Source organism: Bemisia tabaci, chromosome 2, assembly GCF_918797505.1.
Source record: "Bemisia tabaci chromosome 2, PGI_BMITA_v3".
NCBI classification, from domain to species: Eukaryota; Metazoa; Arthropoda; class Insecta; order Hemiptera; family Aleyrodidae; genus Bemisia; species Bemisia tabaci.
The window spans coordinates 46,051,415-46,076,694 of NC_092794.1; the positions used below are offsets into that span (position 1 = coordinate 46,051,415).

General features: G+C 39.8%; 1 protein-coding gene across 3 annotated transcripts in view; it reads right to left on the minus strand.

Annotated features, from left to right (window-relative positions):
• LOC109029680 (nephrin) overlaps nucleotides 1–25,280 on the minus strand; it is a 477,751-nt gene that overhangs the window by 32,057 nt on the left and 420,414 nt on the right. For all 3 annotated transcript variants that reach the window (XR_002008636.2, XM_019040260.2, XM_019040258.2), the window contains exons 7-8: nucleotides 8,958–9,109; nucleotides 7,913–8,036 (exon numbers count right to left, since the gene is read on the minus strand). Coding sequence is in view for 2 of the 3 variants with exons in the window: in XM_019040260.2 (XP_018895805.1) it covers nucleotides 7,913–8,036; nucleotides 8,958–9,109 (276 nt within the window). In the remaining variant the exon portion in view is untranslated. The remainder of the gene's footprint in view (nucleotides 1–7,912; nucleotides 8,037–8,957; nucleotides 9,110–25,280) is intronic.

A 25,280-nucleotide genomic window follows, 5' to 3' on the forward strand; every position in this document is an offset into this window, starting at 1 on the left:
ATTAATTTATTAACCAGTCGATCGTTAATAATTGATAAATAATCGTAATTTTTGCGCAGCCGATACGGGCGCAGCTCTGGCGCGGGGCGGCGTGTCGCGCCATACATTGGTGAAAACGCGGGGGGAATCAATCCTTGTGCACTGTTGCCGCACCATTTACGTAAAATGCACCTACGCCAGACGTAAAATTCAACCGACGCACGGTGCGATCCTCTTGGGAAAAAAATAAGAAATTCAGAACTGTAACCTGTAGCATTTTTTGGTGTTTGAAATCTTAGGGATATTTTTCACTGAAATTGATGGTTTAATTTAAAAAAAAATTCATCTAAAACTAGTTTAGACATGGTTGGAAAGTGGACGGAACATTACCACCCATAAAAAATACACGGGAAAAAGACGTCGAATTTGAATGAACATTTCTCGCTTGAATCGCAAAATACTAGGAGTAGTTAACATTTTTTAAATCGTCAGATATTCAAGTTCAATCAAATGTATACGCAAATCATAGCTCAAAAGCCTATGTTCTACAACTTTGAATTTTTCGTTGCTGATGAGGTTTTTTTGGGCTGCTGCACCTTGCTCTTGAGGTCCAAATTACATTCCGACAGGGTTTCGAACTTCGGAATCAGATTTTACAGCAAAAAGTAAACAGAAATGGGTGACCACCAGGCGACACCGGGTGATATGACTAGTAGGTTAACTCCTAAGACGGGTTTAACTCCTGAATATGTTTGTAGTATACCCAATTAATTGAAGGCGTTTCCGTTGTTTGAAAGTCAAACTGACAGTGGCAGCCACTTTAAATTTCCAATGTTTCTCCGTTCAAGAAAAACCGAGGTTTGAGTACTTAAAATACAGCTAAATCGAGAACATTGACTAGCTTTGACGTGGTTTATAAGCAATATTTTCTTTCAGGGTACATTTATTGCTTGTGGGTGCTTTTTTCTGTTTCTTCCTACCATTCCTTCTTTTTTCTCGGCAAGTTTACGAGAGCCACATATTCGGAGGGGTAGAGGGGATGGCTTGTAAATCCTAACGAGAGTGATTTGCCGACCGTACAAACCCATCCTCAGAAACCAATTAGACTGATGGACTAGGCTAATTGGCTTCGATTTTGAATTTTATTCCGCGAGTGGCGAAATTGAATCAACCGATTTCATCACAGAGGAAAAACTTCAGCTGCTCCATTCTAAATATATTTTGAAAATTATTAGTATTTCAAATGTGTTCTGCACTGATCTCGATAAAGGAACACATCTTGCGAAGTTATTTTTCCCCTCATTAACGGTTTCACCACGCGTAAATAACAGTGCAACCTTCGCAATTAATTTAAACTCAGTTCGTTCAACTAAAATAAAAATTATTGTTCAGGATAGTTTCTCCGTAAGCTATAAGTAGATATAAAGTTGAAACAATGAGATATTATAGTTGTCAGCTACACTGGATGGAAACACAAGTTGTCATGCATGAGTTCGTCCGTAAATTTAATCGCCGTCCTTGCAAACGGCCAAGACGCCTTCAATTGATTGGGTATACTACAAACACGCCCCGGAGTTCAAATAGTCGTATCACCTGAATTTTCCATTGCCTCATGATCTTTCTTGTTTAATTCAATTACGGCTCTAAAGAAGGCTTTTTCTATAAATGGAAACTTCATTTGACTGTGGTAAGTAGCTATGGAAAACATTTACCATCCAGTTATCGCGATAATGGAGCAATTTTAATTCACTTATACTGCCGTAAACTATAGAGTAACTTAAAATAAGGACTGATATTTCGAAAAAACTTTTGGGCTGTTATGAAAATATGTTTGAAATGTATTTACAAACAAGTGTTGTACCAACATGTTACATTTCAACAGTCAACACTATAAAATATGTAAAGGAAGTTCATCAGAGCTAGTAATAAACAAGTTGTTTCCGAATTTTGCTTAAATATTTATATATTATTTTTTGGAAACAAATTATCTGAAAAACTTAAAATCAAACGTTTTGAACACACCAGAACTAGGAATAACCAAGTTTCCCCAATATTGCATAACATTTTTAAATAATGTTCTAAAAAAAAATCTCATTAAGATTGAAACCAAACGTCTCGAAAACAAACTTGTTTTTCTGTGTGCTATTCGGGCATGCCCTTCCACCAGCAACAGATTGAATCAACGTCTGCGACATGCGACAGTGGCATCGAGCCGACGGATTCGGCAGCAGGGGTTGTAGCAGCAGCATCGGTGACACAGCGTCATCGTCAAACGCTTTGTAGGATTAACGATATGACTAGGATATTAAAACTTAATTTCATTATATTCAGTTTCCAGATCTTGCTCCAAGGCGCCTGGCGCAATATTAATATTAAATGCTCGCAGCGTGTCCTTCCGTGCCGCGTCGCGTCGGGCGACGCGCATCGGTTATCTCCCGAACGCCCCCCCCCCCCCCCCCCCCATGTCGACCGGATATAAACAGTTTAGGGCCTCCTATCCGAGCAAATGAAAGATTCCAATCAAGATCCGGATGAAGTCATATAAAAACGATTTTCATGGAAAAGGAAATTGCTCCACAAAAAGGCCGACACATTCCAGGAATAAACCTTAAACCCCGATACCAGTCTGAAAGACACGTTTGCTTTGATAGCGTTTTATTTTGCTCTTTAAGAAATGAATGTTTAAAGAAAGAGGAGAGCCTCGGAATTTTGAAAACCCTATTTAAAATATTTAAAACATGCTTTTTATTTTTGGTTTTATAGATTAAAGAGAAAGGATATTAAATACATTTTTTGAAAAATGAATATTCAGCAAAAATTTTAAAATATGAAGAAAATATGATAATTCTTTTAAAAAATTAAAAATGAGGTGTTATAAATCTAAATTGTGATTGAAACATGAATTTAAACGTTTTAAAAACAAATATACCTAAATACCTAAAACTAAATACCTAAAATCGTTACCCCTCTAAGATTCAAACGCGCCGCTCATGCAACTTCGGCCGATCGACGGCGGCTCTGATTGGTTAACACGGCGATTACTCTACTAGTTTGACGTCACGAAACCGAGTAGTTACGGCCTCTCCATTCTCGTAGGCAACGACTTAACATGTACAAGTGACGTCGGACGATCTTCTGTCGCAGTCTGAGGGTGCGTAAACTTACGGACCCACCACGTTTTGAAATCTCCACTCTTCATTTATTGCCCGCCATCGAAAAAAGAATTAAAATTAAGATTCGAAACGCTTTTTCGAGGAGGGAAATTGAAATTTCGACGGGGCGTCGACACGACATGACAAAGAAATGTCTTCAAAAGAATGAGGGTGTAGATGACGAGGCTGAGGGACTCGAGACTCGAGGACGACGCGGCGGCGGGTCGAAATTGGCGGTGGTGACAAGGTTGCTGGGTAAAAGTGCTCCTCTTTCAAGTGGTTTTCCTCCCGGCTGCGACCTCAAGGAGCCGGCATCGATTCGCACGCCTAATTGCAATTAACATCGCCCGGCTCAGATACGCCTGATTCAAACACAACTATTGAAAACTAAGTCCTTCACATCTAGTCGCTAACGATCATTGAACTTACGGTTGGTGTCATTTTCATAGTTGCGATGCGACGATTGACTAGATTACATTTTGAAATCGGGATCTAATATTTTCGGTTCATTTTAAAAACAAAGTATGTGCTATTAATCTTGCTATGTGGACAAAGTCTCCTTATTTTTCTTCTTCTTTCTTACGTTCCTTTCCTCGTCCTCTCCTACTGTTCCTCCTGCTTCTTCCTGCATACCTTCTCTATTCTTATCCACGTTTCCTCTTCCTAGCTTTTGTGATCACTTTCCTTAATTTCTTTACTTAACTCTGTCTATGTTTCCTTCCTTCTCTATTTTTTTTCCTCTTCTTTTTCTTCTCTCGTTTTCTTTAACATTTTGTCTCTTCTTATTCTTGTCCTCTTCTCCTTCCTTTTTCTATATTTTTCTCTCTTCGTCATTCGTCTTCTTCCTCTTTCTTCGTCTTTCGTCTCCTTCTTCTTCCTTATCATATTCTTCTTTCTCTCTTCTTTACTCTGCCTCCTCTTCTTCATCGTCATCTCCGTTTTTTCTCCCTATTTTCCCCCTATTTATTATCTTCTTCATAGACTACTATTACTACTACCACTACTACAATTTCCTCATTTTCATCACTGGAAAAAAAAACACATTGGATCTAGAGTCCAGACTCTTGAAAACATTGACAAGAAAAAATACTCTTGATTCAATCGGATTTTAGCTTGAATCAAATCGAAATCCGCTTAAATTAAGAGGCTTGGTTCTTGATTTAAGCTAGATTCTGATTGAATCAAGAGTACTTTTCTTGTCGATGTTTTTAAGAGTCTGGACTCTAGATCCAATGTGTTTTTTTTCCAGCGTTCTTCGCCTTTCTCTCTTTCTTGCTCTGCCTCTTTAGAGGCTTTAAAGTATAACCCTGAAAGCAATGGGGTCCAAATGAATGATTTACCTAGCCGCCTCGGTATTGTATATCGCGCTTAAAAAAGAAAAATCTTTAAAATTAGCATGTTTTCACTACACTGGGTGCGTGGGGTTCCACCGCAGCGCAGAGCGACTATTTTCCGGGGAGAGACTGCGAAAAAGAAGCGCTGCAGTTGAGCGGTGGTAACGGATGGTGGCGAGGATTGCGAGCAATAATCCTGTATCTAAATTGCGGAGCGGAAGAGTCATATTTCAGAAAAACTCGTGAGTTATGATTGTCGATGGTCGCAGCGGGGCACCGCGCAGAATGATAAGCCGGACAGGGGAAACATTTCCTTTTGGGAAAGAGCCAATCAGCTACACTTCGCAAGATTTCATTAATCAGCGAATTAGGGGATGTGTTCCGACCCGGACCCACAACCCGATCCCTGTTCCGCTACCCCGACCTACCCCGCGCCGACCCCGGACGGACCCGGCGAACCTATTTCTTACTGCATCCCTGTCGATAAAACAAATATTCGTGAACGGGATCCGCAGACGTTGTCGGACTTTTTCTCTCTTTTTTCGCATCCTTGTTGGATATGACGCAACAGGGCACACACTGGAAAAAAAACGCATTGGATATAGAGTCCAGACTCTTGAAAACATTGACGAGAAAAATTACTCTTGATTCAATCAGATTTTTGTTTAAATCAAAAGGGAACCCGCTCAAATTAAGAGGCTTGGTTCTTGATTTAAGCAAAAATCCGATTGAATCAAGAGTAATTTTTCTTGTTGATGCTTTTAAGAGTCTGGACTCTAGATCCAATGTGTTTTTTTTTTTCCAGTGCAAAATATGTGAACGCGTGAAAATCCTGGTAGCATCGGTTGCTGATAAAGAAGTTAAAAAAAATAAAAAAAACTCTCAACAAAAAAAAACTGTTGAAGTAACCTAACTCGAGGTAGGTGACTCCTCTTCTTCTATTTTGCATAAAAAAGCCACGTCCCATCTTTACAGTTTTTTTTAGCGTTTAATTTCGGTAAATTTAAACAAATTTTACGGAAATTTTACATAAATTAGAGTTTATATGTTCCATATCGTTTATTTTATTTTGTGTTTAACATCCATAAAAAAGATTTTTAGAATGCGACAAAATTTTGATAATAATTTTAATCATAATTTTTTACAGTCTAATTTTAACGGTCAACGCGTCACAGAGAAACTGAAAAATTAAAAAAATAAATAGTGTGCAGTGAATTTACACATTATTTCTTGATAAACATGTGTTCTTTCAAGAACAAAAAAGTAGCTCTGTATGATTTAGATGTCAGATAATACGCATCGAGTACTTTTAAGGGCAAACACCGAAACGTCTTCAGTACTGACTCATACGTATATTTTTAGTTTTTTTATAAGTTCAAGAAAAAATCAAATCAAATTTAGTTGAAAGGCTCTTTCTTTTGGGCACTAATACTTTCAAATAACATTATCCACGCACACCATCATTCATAAACCAATACACGCTCTGTGATTGTTAGGATTTGTAATTCCTATTCTAATTTTCAGAAATGAATAAACATCTCTTGAAAAATAAATGCGTTTCTTTTTTCTTTTCAGGTCCTCTTTGTTCCCTCCCTCCAAAATATATTTCCCTAAGAAATACTCGTATTTAGATATAAATCTGTCAAAGCGGGATACAAACTGTCGGCCTCCTATGGTGTAGTGGTTGTAGCGCTTGCTCTATGATCGGGAGGTCCCGGGTTCGATTCCCGGCCAGGCGACCCGAGTTTAATGGTCTCAAACAATTGTTGCCTGGGACTGGTTCAGTAGGGACGGAGGGGGGATGGGACTTAAAGCGTAGGATTAGCCCTTGAGGGCTATTTGAAGTAGTAAAAAAAAAAAAAAAAAAAAAAAAAAAAAAAAAAAAACTGCGTTCTTAATCCAGAATATCCGCCTGCCTTTATACATACGTCAAGGTCCTCCCGCACTTCTCTGGCTACCCTCAAGGTGCGACTCCGACCCATATTATTTAATTTCATTAATAGAGTGAAGAAAAAACTGAGAGCTGCACCAAGAGGAACATTAATGAGCCGGCGTCCATCTAATTCGTGGATGAAAGGATCCTACGGGGTCGGGTCGAAATCGCGGCTATCTTTCCATTTGTTTACATTTAATTCCGCTAAAAAGCTTCGACGCTTATCCGACTTGGAACAACGTTTTAACAGCGTCTTCCGAAGCTCGGAAATGCTTACCGGAACAACATTGCCGTTCCGTCTGTAATATATATGTTTTGTACTCTGTTTCTCGGGGAGAGGATTTCCCGATTCCCGGCTTGATCAGCAACCCAGCACTAGATAGCTCTAGCGTCAGACAATGCTGATATTGCCTCTTATCACTCCCTTAGAAACGACTGTAACCATTCAAGACGCTATTGGACACTGCTGCCGTGCCGTTGAGCTAAGTTCTAGAGAAAAAGCTGCGCTCGTCTGATTCTGTACATTTTAACTTTCCTGAACGGAGACAGATCTGCGGGCCGATTATTGAAATTTTGGGTTTGTCGGGCGGACATAGATGACGTGGGTTAAATGGCGAGGCGTAATTGGTCGGCTATGTCTTATCACTGCTTTGTCAGGTGGAATGGACGACATACTGTCGGAAACTTAGGAGGTACTGATTGTTTGTCGTGAGTTCAACCCGACATAGACAGGACAAAGCAGCGATAAGACATAGCCGACCAATCACGCTCCGCCTTTTAACCTCTGTCATCTATGTCCGCCTGACAAACACAAAATTTCAATAATCGGCCCGCTGTTGGATCAGTAAAAATTCCAATGGGTCAGTTGCGCTGGTCACAGAATCAGGTTTTGATGCCTAATTCTTGTAGAATAGCTAAAAGATCTGTTCACACAGCAATTTTCTACGCTCAATATTACTAGAGATATCGCCCATTAAATCGTCGGGTTTTTGACGTCATCCACCGCGGTATAGTGACACCCTTGGTTTCTTCCACCTTGCTTTCATCCACGTTTCACATTGAACAACCAGTGCAAATAAGTGGCACTCAGGCTTCCACCTTGCTTCCATCAGTCTGAGTGCCACTTATTTGCACTGGTTGCTCAATGTGAAACGCGGATGAAAGCAAGGTGGAAGAAACCAAGGGTAGCACTACCGCGATGGATGACGACAAAAACCTGACTTTTCATAGGGCGATATCTTTGTTAGTATTAAGCGCACGAAGTTACTGTTTAAACATATCTTATTGTTTTTAGTTGATCTACCAGATTCAAGCATCAGAACAAAATTCTGTGACCAGCACAACTGACCCATTCCAGGACAAAACTTTCCGCTAGGTCAATGAGGAATCTCCCTGTTTCTGACGGTATTTCTGTTATTCCAAAAAGACGTCCTGCCTTACTGAAGAAATTTCCGGTTGCAGATACGCAGCAAACCTGTGAGATCTTAAAATATCATTAAACAAGATCGACTCACGATATATGTTCAACGTCCACAAGTGCTCCAAAGATCCAGCTCGACAAGCCAGCGTTTTTCCCGTGTCTCCTAATTTCGGTATAAATTTTAAAGTGCTGATCGTGCTATTGTCATCTACCAGGACCTGTGACAAAAAAACAAATTTCTTATTCTGATTATTAAAATACCGAATAGAGGAAGAAAATATCGTGCAAGGGAATTTCAGTTCCGTTACACGTATGAATGTAACACCTTAGATACCAGGAACGTTTGTATCGATAGGCGTCGTGTAGTTCCATTTATATTTATTGTTTTAGGTACTTTGCTACTGTTTCCGATTTTCCATCGGTAGCAAAATTCAACGACGTTGTAAGAGAGCAAAAAGTCAATTTATGGATATTTCTAAAAAATTCATCCATTTTCGAAAAAAATGCAGCCTTCTTTGCATTGTCTCGATGAACTTCATCTTTGAAAATGCCACGGAAGAGTGCGGCTACAATTCTGTACGTGCATAAAGTGATATTTGAGCGTATTCATACTAAGCAGCACTAGGTGCGAATCCATCACGTCATGAGGAACTATGAGGAATTGAAAAGCTATATACGTGGTTCCTTTTGATTAAATCTTTTAGCACCTTGTTTCTTTGAGCGTCCAAATACAAGTGCGTCCATTTATGAGGGGGTGTCAGGGTGTCACCAGGGAAATGTCATCACAAAAATAACGAAATTATCTATACAATAGTGCAAACATGTCAATCTTAAGATTCCAATATCAAACCAAGATGGCCAAACATGTTCATGAATGAGCGTTTTTCAGCAAATATTAGTACATGTATGCAAAAACTAAGTTAGATACGTGCTTTGCAAACGACGAGTCGTAACAATTGTAAAAATAAATGACTCTGGATAATTTGAATTCAAAGGTTGGTTGCCCTTTTTGGCCCTAAAAGCTCCATGACCTAAACTCAAAATTACCAACATGTCCGTACTGTCCCTCTCTTGGTGCTCTACCTTGTCTATTTTAGGGACAGATTATCGATAATGTTAAAAAAATGACATTGTCTTACCGGTTCTTTGGCAGTGTGAAGTTGTTTCGCATCCAGCCACCACGTTACGTTCGGCTTTGGCCGCGCCCCGATCACCTCACACACGATTTCGTACGAGGTATCGGCTGACAAAGGGTGTTGCTCGTTCTTCAGGCGCACCATCAACGGCGGAACTGTGAACACACAAAAATCAAAAGTAAGAAAACTGTTATGGGGTTTTGATCTGTACACTACACGATAGCTCAATTCAACGTTATATTGACCGCAACTTCGCATTAAGAGCTTTGACTGAAGTGTGTGGTCGACGCTGGTTGCGCGCGCTTCTTCCTCCGTTTGACTTGCGGCCGACCAAAATGCCTTCAATCAGTTGGGTATACTACAAATATACCTAAGAGTTAAAATAGTTGTATCGCCCCCTTGTTGCATTGTCATCGAGTCGGTAGCTTCTGATTCTGTCTTAAGGGCACGAAAAATACCTTATTTGATTTGAAACTTCGCGAAGAACGTCTCCTTAAGTTCCCATTAACTTATTTATTTTATTCGTTCTTTATTTGTACTTTTAAATCCTTAACATCCTTTGATGCTTAAATTTCTATAAACAACTAAATTATTATTATCATTTGCATTATCAGGAATATAATTTGAGTTTTTATGCATGTTTTTGAAAATGTTTGATCTCTGTAGATCATCTTCATCTTCTGTAGATCATCTCATCTTCTTTTTGGTTAATTTATTATAATGTCGAAATTGTTTGAAAAAATTAAACCTTTCGATGGCGAACGTGTAAGCAGCAGATATTCTCGTTTACTTTCCAAACAGTCAAGTGTCTATCAAGCACCTCTAAACTGACTTTACGAAAGTCTACGCGTTAATTTATCTTGCGTTAAACTTAAAGGGAACTTGAGTTCAAGTCAAACTCAAATTATCCGGATTTCAATCATTGGCAATGATCACAGTAATAGACAATCTTTGCCATCCCAGCTGGCTGATTATTGAAATTGAAAGACAAAGCGATAGACAAAGAAGACATAAAGGATATGGAGGGATCCTGTTGGTGGAAGCGGGTGGTTGCAATGGACAAAGGACGTAGGTAATAGACTATAACGGCAACCCACGAGAGACCGGATAGTTTGTCCATCATTTACCCCCTTAGTCTATAAGAAACACCCATTTCAACCAATAGGATCGCTCTGAACTCCTTATGTCTTCTTTGCCTATAGCTTTGTCTAAAATTCAATAATCAGCCCGCTGGTGACCAAGTTTTCAGAATTGCTAGGTTGCATTCATTATGTTGGTCTTGTAAATGAGGTTCAAATGAATTAAAATTCTGTACTCCGCTTCATTAAGAAACTAGGCTGAAACACCGAACTGCCGATCTGATCGTGTTTAAGAGGTGTTCTCCCTCACCCCTCATTGCATTCAACACCACACTCGCACACACTAATAGAGACAAACGCCCATTGCGCACACTTGCAGCTGCATAGCGCAAGCACTTCCACAATCTGCACCCACCCTCTTCCATTATCACCCTACTATGCCCGTTCACCCCTCTCCTTGTGTGCCTGGCGGGATAGTCTTTTTGCGATTGCCTTGCGTCCCTGCGTGATATGAAAATAATTACTCCTCTTGAAAATTTGAATGGATGGGGCATTCCCAGTGTTGCGATTTTCTTCTTTTTTTCGATGAGATTAAATAATTCTAGTCTATTTTTTAAAGAGCTAATTTAGGGGTCGATTTTCAGTTTCTGTGAAACTATTGAATGGGCACTAATTAAAAAAACAGACGAGGAAAAAGGGCGCGTGCGATTTTACGCTAAATGTGAATCAACACTTCCATTTCATATTCAAACGTATTTATGCCAAAAGGAATTATGAGCATAGGATTTGAGTGCAACATAGTTCTTTTCAGCGCAAATACGTCCATTTAGTTCCACGTCATACCCTCAGTCACATAGTTCACACTTCCGTGTTTCGGAAAAACACTGCATGAACATTCCGATGTTGCCAAATTTTCTCGATGAAAAATTCATTTTGAAAGAAAGTTATGCATATTTTTCCTTGACATTTTTTTGATATTTTAGATTCAATTGCAAACAAAATCTTTTGAAAAATTTGAAGTGAAATATTCACAACTTTTCCTTAATTTCCTTGATAATTCCAAAATGTGCTTTTTGACTTAAAAGCTACAAAAGATGTCATGAAAACTGGCGTGCTAAAAGTGTAAAATACGATTCATTGCAAGAGTGTCAATTTCCGGTCGATCAAATAATGAAAAAATAGGGCTCCATCGCCAACTTCACCGAAAAACGTATGAAACTTTATTCTTTAATCATTTGGAAAAAGATATTACAAACTAAATGTCTTAAAGTAAACTTGACCCATACACGCAACACAATTTTCATGATTTTTGATGTTAATTCACCGTTTTGGAGAAATTTGATGCGGCAATTTGTATGAGGTCACTTAAATTCATGATCTGAAATTTCTTGGGAGATTACGAGATCAAATTGGAATAATATTACTGAACACACTTGTTCACCTGAGATTTATACTTCTTTTCAGAGGACACAATAAGACGGAGAGAATGAGAGTATCAAAAGTGGGTTGCTGTCTTCGCGCTCAAAAAATGGATTGGAGATTTGAGAGTTGCGATCCACGAGTCTGAATTCCCTCCGGTGCACATTATCTTCGAACGCTAAGATTTTCAGTTTATTTTCGTTTACTTTGTTTTGGCCTCAACTTCCGGGCACTTTTGTTTTATTGGCCTACGGGGCCTCGTATTTTAAACCGCCTATAAATTTAAACACAGGAGATTCTTTCAGCAGTCGCTCCTAAATTACTCGAAGGAATGTGGCACGGACGAGAGCATGCAACAAAGTTCCTTCCGCCCCCGCATTTTCTCACAACTACGGATTTAAATGAAATAATAATAATTCATTCTATTCGATAAATTCAAAATTTCATAGGCATCGATGGATTAATTCATTTTGTTTTCAGTTTCTTCTCTTTAAGTATGCTTCGCTGACTGGGAAGAAACCTTTGAGGAGCCGTTCAAGTATTCTGCCGCGCAAGGGAGAACGCCGTAATGCCGTATGAGCCTCTAGGTGTTGCCAAATTTCCTCCGATAAAATACGAATTTTCGAAGAAATTTTTGGATGGTTTTCTTTCAAATTTTCAGAGAATTTCACTCGCAATTCGATTTAAAGTTTGAGAGGTCCAGCTATTTTTCAAGCTTTCACCGTTATTTTCTTACGAATTTGGAGGAGGGGAGGGATTGGGCCGGCCTTGCGTAAGAAAAGAAGGGAACACGAGCGGTCATTTTACAAGTGTCTTACAAGGAAAGGAAGGGGGTGTAAAAATCGTAGAGGGATAATTGCATTTAATTAAACATTCACGAAGACTGCTATAATTGATCCGATGACAAAAGAATGAATCAGCCATAAAACAAGTTCTCCTGATATAATATCATTAGTAAACGCTGTTCTTATTTACTTTCATCCGATATGAAGTTTAACCCGTGTAAAGGCGTAAAATAAGGAATCGTAACAAATACATAAATAAATTAAACGGAGAAGGTCTAAACGAAGCGCGGAAGTGTAATTATTTATTCAAGGTTGAAAAGAGGACGACTTACTGAAAGAGGCTTTTAAGTGTAAAGTTAAAGTACTCTCAGACTGGAAAAGCAAGACATAAATATTTGCAGTAAAATATGACAGGCGTCTCAATGTTATTCTCTTTGTTATTGATGATTAATTCCTCCTAGCACAACAGAGTATCTTACTTCTTGCCCTCCCTCCTACTCTGCACCGCCTCTCTCGAACCATTCATCGCTTCCCACTTCCACCCCCTCTTAAAGAGCTTTCCAGCCTTCAATTGGTGCTCCTCTACCGAGAGGAATCCGATACAATAAAAATAAAGCAAGATATTTCTCATTAAAAGTGCATTATGCATTAACAGAGGAGCAATTCCTCCTCCTCAAGTAGAATACCCTCGATCTCAGATAGCTTCCCCTATTTTAATAAATGAGTCTATGTTTAGAGGCGCTGAACTCGTAATTCGTCATCATTTGTTTCGTCTTACTGATTCTTTCTAAAATATTGAGTCTAATATCAAAAGTGCGCCTTGAATACAACTGGAATGCTACTGCGTGCGTCATAACAACCAGAAAATATTTTTAAAGCCTGCAGTCATTTCATAAAATAAAGATTCATTGGGAGCATCAAACTTATGTTTGTTATACATATCGACGGTGAAAGTGGGCAATCACATAATTCGTTTGCGGTGTCTAAAAATCTCCGCCTCTACGTCATTTTTTTAAAGGAGAACAAATTGATATTATTTCTTGAAGTTTTTGCAGAATTTTCTTCGCATTGAGAAGAAAAATCATGACAGTTTTAAAGAATTGCCGTTGAGTAGTTTTCCATTTAAATAATAAAGTATGACAGGAAGTCTGCGACGTCGCAAACCGAGTTATGTGATTGCCGACTTTCACCGTCGATATGTAATTTGAGTGAACACCATGCACCAACCTATTTTTCATTCTTTTTTTACTACTACTGATACTACCTACTTCGAATACCAAACTAGTGATAATCCTACATTTTCAGTTAGAAGTCCATCCCCCCAGTCCTTACTATACAGCAAATCCCAGGCAACCGTTGTTTGTGATCATACAAGCCGGGTGATGGTGGTCATCTGTCCGGGAGTCGAACCCAGGTCGGACCCTCCTGGTAATAGAGCCTATAACCACTACACAATAGGAGGCCGAAGTTGAAAAATGTGCGCATGACAAAACGTATCATGTATTTTATATTCGTGAACAACAGCTATTCCAAAATGTATTAACACAAATTTTATTTTGGTATCTTATCAATGCTACGCACGTTTTTACTCACGCCATGTTATAACCAAAGATATAAAACTGAGGCACTGATGAGTGGAAAGGTAGGTTCTAAGTAAGTTTTGAAAGCTCAATCACCCATTTGCGTTAGTTCAGTAGAGAACGGAGGTAGATACAGACAAAAAATTAGAGGAATTGCTCTTTTGGTCCAAAGTAAAAAGATAAACAAACAAAAAAAATTCCCAGAATATTAGATAGTGCACTTGATAAGGCCAAAAATTCGAAACCACTCACTTGCATAAATCGTAAAATAATTAAAATTTGGACGCATTTTGGAGGTGCCTAACCTCCGTTCTCAGCGTGACCCCGGAGTCGCAGAATTTTAATTATTTTACGATTCATGCAAGTGAGTGGTGTCAAGTTTTTAATTTGTTTTTAACCAATTTCAACGTTACTTGTGTAGTGGATTATACTTCTACCTACAAATTTTCATCTCATCAAAAATACGAAAATGATAAGAATTTTAAAAGTTTACGAAAAAGCCCTTCTGCCAGGAACAGACTCACTTTAACCTCCCTATTGATTCAACATTTTAACCATTTTCCGGTGTGACCAGACATGCTTTTGAGTTTTCTGCGAGGAGTCAAACTTTCCGACAGAGAACACGAACAACATACATAATGTAAACGCACATAAAAGACACTGTGAAACATTGCGAGAGAGGGCAAGGGCACTCAGAAGACGAACATGGGGCTTAGGTTAGCTCTAAGCTTCATGCCACGAGATAACCAACTTTAATCTGCTTACGCTATGAATATGCGTGTATTTACTTCAGCTCCTTCTTGCTTTCTCTCCGACTAAAAGAGCTCATCTCACCGTGTGCATGGGTCTGCGAGGGAAAAGAACCTGCCCCGACCTATTTTTCAAGCACGCCAAGTAATCTAGATTATCTGGATTTGACGGAGAGCTCCCGAACAAACCCCGGCTGGGCTTGAATTAAGCATATTTTATGAGGCAGTTAAATGTTGTGCAGTTAAAATTCAAACCGCCGTGTCTGTTTCGCTACGTGAGAAGCGTATGACTCCGAAAATCCGATTACACTCATTCGTGTGTTGTTGCAACGCACTGGAATTGCAGTCACATACAGTGTTGAGGGAGAGCTTAGCAGACGGGAGCAGTACATTGAATTTGAGTCGAAAAGATACGACCACGTACAAAGATACCGTGCTTCAACAACTGTTAGTGCCTCATGTTCTACACGAAAAATCTTTAAGGCTAGAATTTGTCCGCAACGCTCGGTACCTTATGTCAAGTAAAACTCTTGGTATTTGCAGATGGAAAATTATGTATTTATGAAGAAGTTCGAACGTAAAAAAAGAAAAATCAAGGTCTATTATATAAATAAAATAATTAAAAAACGAGGTATATTATTTTTAAAAATATAATATAATAATCTAATATTATATAAGGATCGTGTTTGATACTGGGTGGTCGGACAAACAGGGCTATGCCCTAGTCGTTCGTAGAAGAAGAAGAAGAAGAAGAAGAAGAAGAAGAAGAAGAAGAAGAAGAAGAAGAAGAAGAAGAAGAAGAAGAAGAAGAAGCAGAAGAAGAAGAAGATAGGTCTATTATCCCATTAAATTTTAGAGTTTACTAATGAATCTTGAACTCAACACTTTAAGATCATTTTTTGGTTTGATTCGACGCAATTTCCAAAACGTTGAAAATTTATTATGTTACTATCATTTTTTTATAATTTACATAAGCGAAATTACGTACGTAAACAAGTTTGGTGAATCTTTTACCCGATTAATTCTTCGACATTATTAGAGCAGCTCATAACAATTTAATATATTTGAAAATTAATTTGACGGGGACAGGGAAAAGTCAGGCACCCATCCGACTTTCTTCACTACTTGTAAGCTTAACTTATTCTTTAAAAAAATAAAAAGGAAATTGAACGATTACTATTACGACTTAATTTGAGATACAACGCTTGAATATAATGCAAAGCTTACCGATGAGAGGATGTTTTGAAACTAAGTATTATGAGCGCACGCTAAATGCCTTGCTCGGAATGAATTTAAGTTTTGCCCCGTTTATTTGTAACAAAATCGACGAATGAATATGCGGTGAAGTCATAAATAAGGCTATCCACTTTTGTTGCGGTTAGAAATGAATTCCCACTCAACAAAAATAATTCCGGCGTTTTGGGATTCATACTGCGACGGCAGCTCTTGTAGCAGTGTTCGTGAATTCCGCAGCTTAAAAGTTTCCAAGTGCCCTCTGTAGCGGCTTGCAGGGTTGCAGGATTGCAACCTATTCACCAACTTATATACGTGACGGTAGGTTTACATTTTGCGTTTCGTGCATGACGAATGCAAATCGACAATGAGGCTGCAAAAACACGTATGTCGTTTGCAGTGTTTTAAACCCTCATTTTATATTATATAAAGGAAAACAAATCCCCCATGAGCTAAAGACGGGGAGTTGAAATATTTGAATAATATTCTTTACACGGCGAGGAAGAACCAGGAAAGACGGTTAATTCTATGAAATGACGTCAAAAGCTCCTCCATTTATAAAATGAAGTACTATGGCAAGGAGTCCGCAACGTCACAAATCGAGATATGCGTTCCTCCAATTTCAACGTTAAAGTATGACATATGAAGAGACTAAGTCACTTGATCTTTTGAATTCCCTTGCAGATAGTTCTGGTCTGCTGAATGGACTACATCAATAAGTAGCTACTACGACATTTCTGGCTCATATAAAAGCACCCGCCTGCATGGGGAAACTAATGGTACACATGTTGTTCCTGAAATGACCCCCAAATAGAAGTTCTTTATTACTACAAGCCCAAATAAAATTCTCTCCCATACATCAGAGTGTCCCAACCCACCTGTGCCAGGCTTTTGTCTCGCTTATTTCGGGTCGTTAGAAGGAGTTTTTAAACTTGGTAAATTTGCAAAATTACGGCTCGAGTGACGATATTGTTTTGAAACGACGTTAGTCATCCTCGGTTAGTATGTTCTGATATTTTTCCACTGCATATGTTACACTGAAAAAAAAGTTCAGTCGTAAGTACCAAAGTTCGGTGTTCCACACCATCCCAACTAATTCGGTTCTTCGCACTGAATTTTCGGTTTGTCAAACCGAACTTGTGCGGTAAAGTGAGCTGCCAAACTAAGTTTGATAATATCTGCCGAACGCTCGGTTACACGAACCGAAAATTCATTTTGACAAAATCGAATATGGTCTCCGTAGAGCACCCATGCCATATCCAAGAACATCTAACCACAAAACAAGATCATGTGAAGTCCAAATTGCGCGTCTCAGGGTAGGTCACACTTTTTTCACTCACAGTCATATCATCTCCAAAGATAAATCAACCCATCTGCCACTTCTGTAATTCATCACCTCTAACCATCAAAACACATACTTGTAGACTGCGGTAAAGTGAGCTGCCAAACTAAGTTTGATAATATATGCCGAACGCTCGGTTACACGAACCGAAAATTCATTTTGACAAATAGAATATTTGGAATGATATGGAACACGGAACGTTCAGTTGACATGACAGAATTTTTTTATTTTCAGTGTTGTGATCTTCTGGATGTTTAAATTCGGCAACGAGGATAACGAGTCTATCCGTTGCAAAAAACGGGGTAGCTTATAAATATTTGAGAAGGGGTGTGATTTATGAAGTTAGCGCCTGATCTCCGGATTAAAAGTCAGTGCGGAGGCCCCCGCCACGGCCGGCATCGCGACGACTCGGAATGATTCGGCGACCTGTTGCACTCCGCACCCCCCCCCCCCACCCCCGCCACCGCGCTTTCATCCGCACTGCAGTGAAATTCTTAAATGTAACCAATTACCTTACACTGGTTTCCATAAACCTCCCCCCCCCTCCCACGCATCCCGCTCGATTATCAATTATTCCCTCACAACTTTCCGATCTATCTTCCCGCTCCTCCGATCCGATTCGCGAGGAGGCGACACAAAGGGGTCGCCTAAATAAGGGGCTTTGAGCTCATTCCGATTCGTGGCTGCGGTCGCCGGCTCTTGGTTTTCACTAGTCCGTTCATACTGAGAGTCATAGACACGTCCATTCTGATGTGGTTCCGTATGTTAGGCTTACAGTGCCACAACGGAATAAGATACATTTAACCGATTGTAGAGATTAAATCTGATGACCGGAATACGGTTCGTCAGGAAAAGCTGAAATGAGAAAATTCCGGAGATAGAATTTGCGAATGGCCGATCAAGATGTACAAAAAACGTCAATTTGTCAGAAAATCGTTTCCATTCCCGATTGGACTCATGAGGGCTTGTTGTACATGTGAACCATCGTATCGATACAGGATCTCTACTGTTTCATGTACCGAATACGAGTCTCGTTGGAAACGAAGGAGCGGTCGTTATCATTGCAGCGGGTCGATTGTTGAGTCGTTATCGAATGACCTTCACTGTTAAAAAAAACGGAGTGAGACTCAGCACAAGCGCGAGTAAGAACGGGCCCTCACTTCGCCGGACCGAGGAGTCACTCCGACGGAGAATCGGCTGGACGGATTTTGGGTGCCGTACGCATAGAAATCACTCCGACGCCGGACGGATTCGCGGGAGCCGCAAATTTAGGGGTTCGCAGCTAGGGGATGGTGGAAAGGGGTTAATTGTGGAAATAATTTTTGAAACCATGAAAAATAAAAATAATGAAACCATTGGTACGTGATTTAACCGATTTTGAAGGTTAGAAATTTTCTACCTACCTTGGGAATTGAACCCGGGACCTACCTAACACTAACCGACGACCCTACCGATTGAGCTATAGCGAACGATGCATGAAAGTGACGCAAAAACGGTATTTAACGTCGATTTGAACGGGCCGCTAAGATATTTTCAATCTACCTGGATTTGTCCGTGTATTTAGTTTACTTTACTATATTTTTTAACTATATTTTATCGTTTTACTTTGTTTTATTTCCTTGTTGTCTCTATTTTTTCTTCACTCTATTTTATTTTTTCAAGCACTTCATTTTTTTTTCTTTAATTATTTACTTCTCATTCCTTTACTTTGTTTTATATTTACTGTGATTTCTTTTAATACTTCATCATAATTTTTGGACTTCACTTTACTCTTAAAATTCATTCTATTCTTTAACATCATTTAGTTGTTTCCCTTATTTTATTTTTTTCTTCATCTCCTTGCTCCCTCTAATTATTTACTTCAATTTAGTCTTTGACTTCATTTTATCATATATTTGATTTACTTTATTTTATTTCTTTTCTATTGTCTCTGTTATACCATAATTTCGACTATTCTATTATTTCCACTATTCTATTATTTTTTCTATTTTTTTCTCTTTAAATTTTTCATTTTCATTCTGAGAGTGGTAGGCTTAAAGGGGAGAAGAGACAGTATATAGCGCTAGTGCGAGGGAGAGAAGGTGCGCGTGACTCCGGGCCGTACTGCAGCTCCGGTGCGGAGTGCTTTGACTACACATGCAGCCCGTCTCAGCACCTACGCGCTGAACCGCACTCCCGTGTTCATTCTCACTCCGGATTTTCCGTCGGACGGAATCAACGAGTTAGGTTAGCGATCACTCCTATCGTAACAATGCTATAAATCGATCAAGGATCATTCGATAACGATTCTATAATTGAGCCGCTGCTCTGAAACGTCCCGATAGGTCTTTATTCTTTGTCGGATACATGATACACTTGGAAAAAAAACCACATTGGATCTAGAGTTCAGACTCTTGAAAACATCGACAAGAAAAAAGACTCTTGATCCAATCAGCTTTAAGCTTAAATCAAAAGGAAATCAGCTCAAATTAAGAGGCTTAGTTCTTGACTTAAGCTTAAATCTGATTGAATCAAGAGTATTTTTTCTTGTCGATGTTTTTAAGAGTCTGGACTCTAGGTCCAATGTCTTTTTTTCCAGTGTACCTTGCAGTGGTTTAGGAAAAAAATGTAGGGTTTCAGAAAATTTTATCGAGACCCTTCCAGAGACCAAGTTTCAAGAGAATCTGTGGAGAGGGATCTTATCTGAAGTTCGATCAGTATCACCGAAGTTCAGTTTGACCTACCACTATTTTCTTTGCTGTAATTAAAATGTAACCAAGAAATTATCATTTTAATCACACTTTTACGAAGGATGGTCAGCATTTGTTTCGCTCCAAGTTCACTAAGAGAACATTGTGTATTTTGGATCTGTCTCCCTCTTGTATGAAGAATCTCAGAATCTGAGCCTAGGCTCCGGGCGCATATTTTGATAAATATTCCAAAGCGGATGTGACCGAGACCAGTGATAAATGTACGGTAGGTATATAACCGAGTTGTACCACCGCAGCTCGTTTCCTTCCACAAACTTTCCGACTTGAAGGAAGCTGATCGCGAGAGGGTTGCCGTTTCGGGCTTGGAAAGCGGCGACCGGAGCCTGACGGATGAGCCCGTGCGACAACGTCCACCCAGATAGAACTCGATAAAGTAAACAACCGGGACGCCCGTCCGGACAGACTTCAAAACGCTTTACATCCAATTTTCTGACATTTCGACTTTCTGCCATCCAACTTCTCCTGTCGGCGAAACTTCGCCATCCATACTCTTGTCCAAATTTAATTAAAACTTATCTGTTGGCTCTCCGTTCGATTGAAATTAAAACTACACCCCGGTGAGTTTGATCACTTCCGCAGATTTCCTTGAATTAACATCTCCTTCCGGGCGACTCGTGTGGAATCTATTTTTCAACTGGAAGGAAAAAAAAAATCCAGGGAATCGAGGCTTCATTCGCCAACCAGTATTCCAATTATTGAGAAATTTCAAAGTTCATAGTTTTTTTTTCTCTCAACAAGATTTCAACATTTTTGTTATCACCTGTGGGTTCTTTCATAAAAATGCGTAACGTTAAGAAAATGCGTAAAAAAAAATCCAGAGAATCGAGGCTTCATCCGCCGACCGGTATTCAAATTATTGAGAAATGCGGGGTGGTGTTTCAAAGTTCATAAGTTTTTTTTTTTCTCTCAACAAGATTTCAAAATTTTCGTTATCACCTGTGGGTTGGTTCTTTCATAAAAATGCGTGACGTTCTAGGGGAGGGGGGGATGACTAACGTTACACCATTTCGCTTATCGACAAGAAATTGCGAAAATGCATATACCGGTTGCGGTACTTCGAAATCTGGTCTACTATTTTATTTTTTAAAGGAAGAACGAATCATTCCTTGAATTTTTCACAGAACATTCTTTAAAAAGAGAAGAAAAATCACTGAAATTGTCCAGAAAATGATGTTCAGTAGTTTTCCGTGTAGAAAACAAAGTTCAACAGGAAATCTGCATTGCCGCAAACCGAGGTACGTATTTCTGCAGTTTCACCATCGTTATACGTTTGAGGATTGGGACATGCACCACTAGTGTTCGAAACTCACAGGCGCCAATGCGCCAAATGCGCCTAAAAAATTGGCCATGGCGCCTAAAAAATGAAGGCTCTGCGTCAACGTGGCCCCTAAAAATTGCCCCCTAAAAATCTGGATTTTCACAGGAAATCACATAAAGGAAGAAAAACAAATCTATTTGAATTGAAAAAACTCAGAATTTTCAGCACTGCAAGTGAAAGCTTGCTTTTTCCATTCTTCACGATTTCATTCTTAGTGCTTTTGTCTTCCCCAAGTTACAGCTACTCACTAGTTCTGTTACGAAAACATCTTGCGTCTAACTTTTCACTAAATGCGCCGCAATACGCGCTGCGCTGTACGGAGCTGTAATTTTAAAAACGTGAATTTTTTGGAAGTATCTGTAATTTCTGGACTCAGCGACCCTCAAGGATCCCTAATAATGCATTTTGCTCAGTTTGGACATTAAATCTGATTTAATAACAGTCAAATCCGACTTTTTTGCGCGCGAAAATCGGTCGGCGCGCGTTGAGCGGAAACTTCAATCGATCATAACTCCGGAACCGTTCGGTTCCCCAGCTTATACGACCACTCGTTGGATGCGGAAAAAGACGAACAATTTAAAAAACTGGTTTTGGTTCAAATCAAAAAATGTGAAATTTCAGTTTAATCTGTTTAAAAGAAATTGTTTTTCCTCAAAAACTGAAAAAAAGCACATACGTTAAGTTAAAAATTTAATTTTGGGATTTTGACCTTTAGAATCTTAAAGTACGCAATTTTAGACGATTTTTCGTCCAAACCGGGCCTCAATATCTTGTTTCGTTCGAAAGATATCGAGGGTCACAGGTTTTGACTTCCACCCCCCCCCCTAGCGCCCCCCCAAAATTTTTTGGGAGTCTAAAAATTTGGGGAAAGAAGCGCTCCAGTATTAGTAACTGATAGAGGAAGTTTGAATAAGTTTTGGTGGGGGGGCGAAAAATGTCGTTTTTGCATACGGCTCTTTACTGCAAAACTGAGTAAATGAGCCAAACTATATGATATGAGTAAATTTCACTTTAATGCAAGCAAATAAAACCTCATTTTTTTGCACTTTTAAATTGTTAACATGTAACGTCCGTAATTTTTCTAATCCTACGGGCGCCGGGGAGACTCAGACGGCTTATCCAATCAGAAGAAGATCCTCCAGTGCTCGTACTTCACTCTAATACTACGCATCACCGCTTTTAATCGAAAAAACCTCTAACAACAAAGACGGTTGGTTAAAAAGTAGCCACTGCCGTATAACTGGCTATCATCCCTATCTTTAGCTCTTTGCAGTCCAGCGAAAAGCATAGGATGCGCATCTCACATCGATTAAGTATCGAACTCAAAGTAGGCAAAACCACTCCGTTGAGCTGTCTAAAAGAGCTATCATTTATACCTGGTTGAGCTTGCTACAACGAAATGCACTAATTTTTAAAGCGTTTACGTTGAAATTTGAGCCAGCCATCCGTAAAAACGGATTAGCTTTTGTGCGCCTGTGTTTGATGTTGAAAGAGGCGAACAAGTGCTTCTTGACCTCTTTGTTCAATCGGATCATCCTCCGAAAAAACGCGCAACTTCGAGCGGAAAATGTTTAGTCTCCACCTTCGTCAAAATGTTTTTATTTTTTTTTACCCGCCCTGACTTTTGGCTGGAAGTTTACGCTTAAACTAAAATTGACCAGCACGAAAAGAAATGCAATTTTCTGGAAGCGTACCGCGGTGGCTAAAATTATCGCACTGACCTACATTACATGGCCGGCGGGCGATGGACTATAATTGTACTTCCACTAAATTACTGAAATTTAAACTTTTTAACCCTTAGATGCCTAAGCCGGGTCAAATTGGACGTATTTCTGCCAAACGGAACTATTTGCATTAGGACATGAGCCCTGAGACCCATAAGAATATATGCGTAACAGGGCTCATGCCACAATGCACATAGTTCCTTGATAGAAATACGTCCAATTGACCTGAAGGTTGCTAAAAACACGTGCCTCGCGGGTTGTAGGGGGCCAGTACATACGAGGTTTGGATATAGGTCTACAAATACATCCTAAAAACATCATCTATTAAAAAGAAGAAAAAAAGTGGGTCGGGGATTATTTTTAGAAACTTTTCCTGAGAATTCCAAGACGGGCCAAATTGATCCGACTATCTCTTCTGGGCAAGTTATAGGGTCGGGACAAACTAGCTTTACAACTACGTCTACAAGTAAATCCTTAAAAAAAGAATCGGACAGCAAACTGAAAAAAAAGAGAGTATCTACACTGCAAATAGGAGTGAGTATTCGATGCTCTTTTTTAAATTTTCTACAGAATCTGAGCGACGTCTCGTTGGCAGCATAGAGCGCAGCATTGCGAGTAAACGCATCGCGCCATGGCGCCTTCAATTTTTCTGACGCAACACGGTCATCCATCAGGCACGAATAGTTGTATCACTGCGCCGCGGCGAGCTCGCCGTCATCAGCGCGCGTCCTTTCTCCTAGCACCTAACTTGCAGCGTCTTACAGCCCGTGAGGCATTTTGAGTTCACGCCTTACGCCATCGTGCCTTCAATTTTTGCTTAGTTAACGAAGAGACGAATATTACTGAGAGGAAACATTGGTTTTAGAGGTCTAAGGGCCGTAATTCTAGTCGTTCCTTAAACTGCTCCTCACTTTAAGAGGCTCTGTATGGTTAGCACTGTGATTAAGGAGGAATTAAGCACTGAAAAAAGATTCTCGACGTTTTTACCAAGGTCCGTTGGTACCTTTACCATCTCACTTTTTCTACCAATTATTGGTAATTTTACCAAGACAGACTAGTAAGCTTACCTAAAAACCGGTATTTTTACTGTTTTTTCAGGAAAGAATACCACTTTTATTGGTAATCAATTCCCGGTAACTTTGCCATTTTATCTCGGTAATTCTACCACAGTCGATAAAAAATATTGGCGTTTTTACCAAGGTCCAGTAAAATTACCGAGAAAGTTCAATAATTTTACCGAGATTTCTCGGTAAAATTACCAACTCCTTAAATGAATCCGTAATTTTACCAAGAAAAAACTGGGATCAAATAGAACCCTGAATTCTTGGTAATTTCACCCTTTACTTGGTAAATACACCAAGATTTTTTTTCAGTGAGGGCGCCTTGAACCTGCATTATGGAAGAGAAAATTTCTGCAAATCTCACGGCTGAACGTAACTACATTTCAACATTGTTACCTCGCAAACTGCATTTCTACCGAGAGAATCTTGGGCAATTTCACTGATTTTTCTTCTATCTCACGAGAAAATCAGACTTATCGGCGGTATTGGCACAAGTTCATTTTCATGAAAAATCGAATTACTTAAGTCAATTTTGCAACCTTGGAGTGGAGTTACGTTCCTTCATCGTGAGATAGATTTGTGAGTGTTAGAAACATTGACGGGAATCCTGTACTTTCAGGGGCGGGGGTCGGAGGGAGCGAGCCGCGAGCTCTCTTGGCCTCGCTCGCGTGTCGCGTTACGCTTTGATCGCCTTGACCACCGCGCCAGTGTACACTTCCTTCCGGCCCGACGAAACGATACGATACCTGAACCGCATTCTCAACATTTTCAATTAACATTTGACAGCCCCGATAAAACGCCACCTAAAGGCTTCCCCGGCTCGTTTTTAACAATTTTCAGCTAATCCCACGCAAACGCGACCCTTTGATTTCCAAGACCCCTCGTCTTAGTCAATTTAGGCGATGCAATCCTCGCGCCGCGGTTGCCGGCCCGGGCGTTTCACCCCCGGGGGTGGCGGCCGCCTTAAGGGTGCTCCGCGCGGGGGGCGGCAAGGCAGCTCGGCGCGAACCGGAAACGAAATTGAATCTCTCTCACCCACTTTCCGGAGCGTTGGAGCGCGAGGGGATTTAAGGTGTTTTCATTAGCTCCGACTCAGGGCTCATCAAAATTGTCTTTTGAACTGCGAGGAGGGAAATAACAACCGCCATATGAGACAAAAACTTAATCAACATAAAAACGATGCCGGGGTGTTGCGCGGAGGAAGAGCCCGGCGCCACTATCGAGGGATGAAATCCGGGGAATGAGAACCAAGGAGGAAGACTTGGAATGAAAGGTGGGAAAAAAAT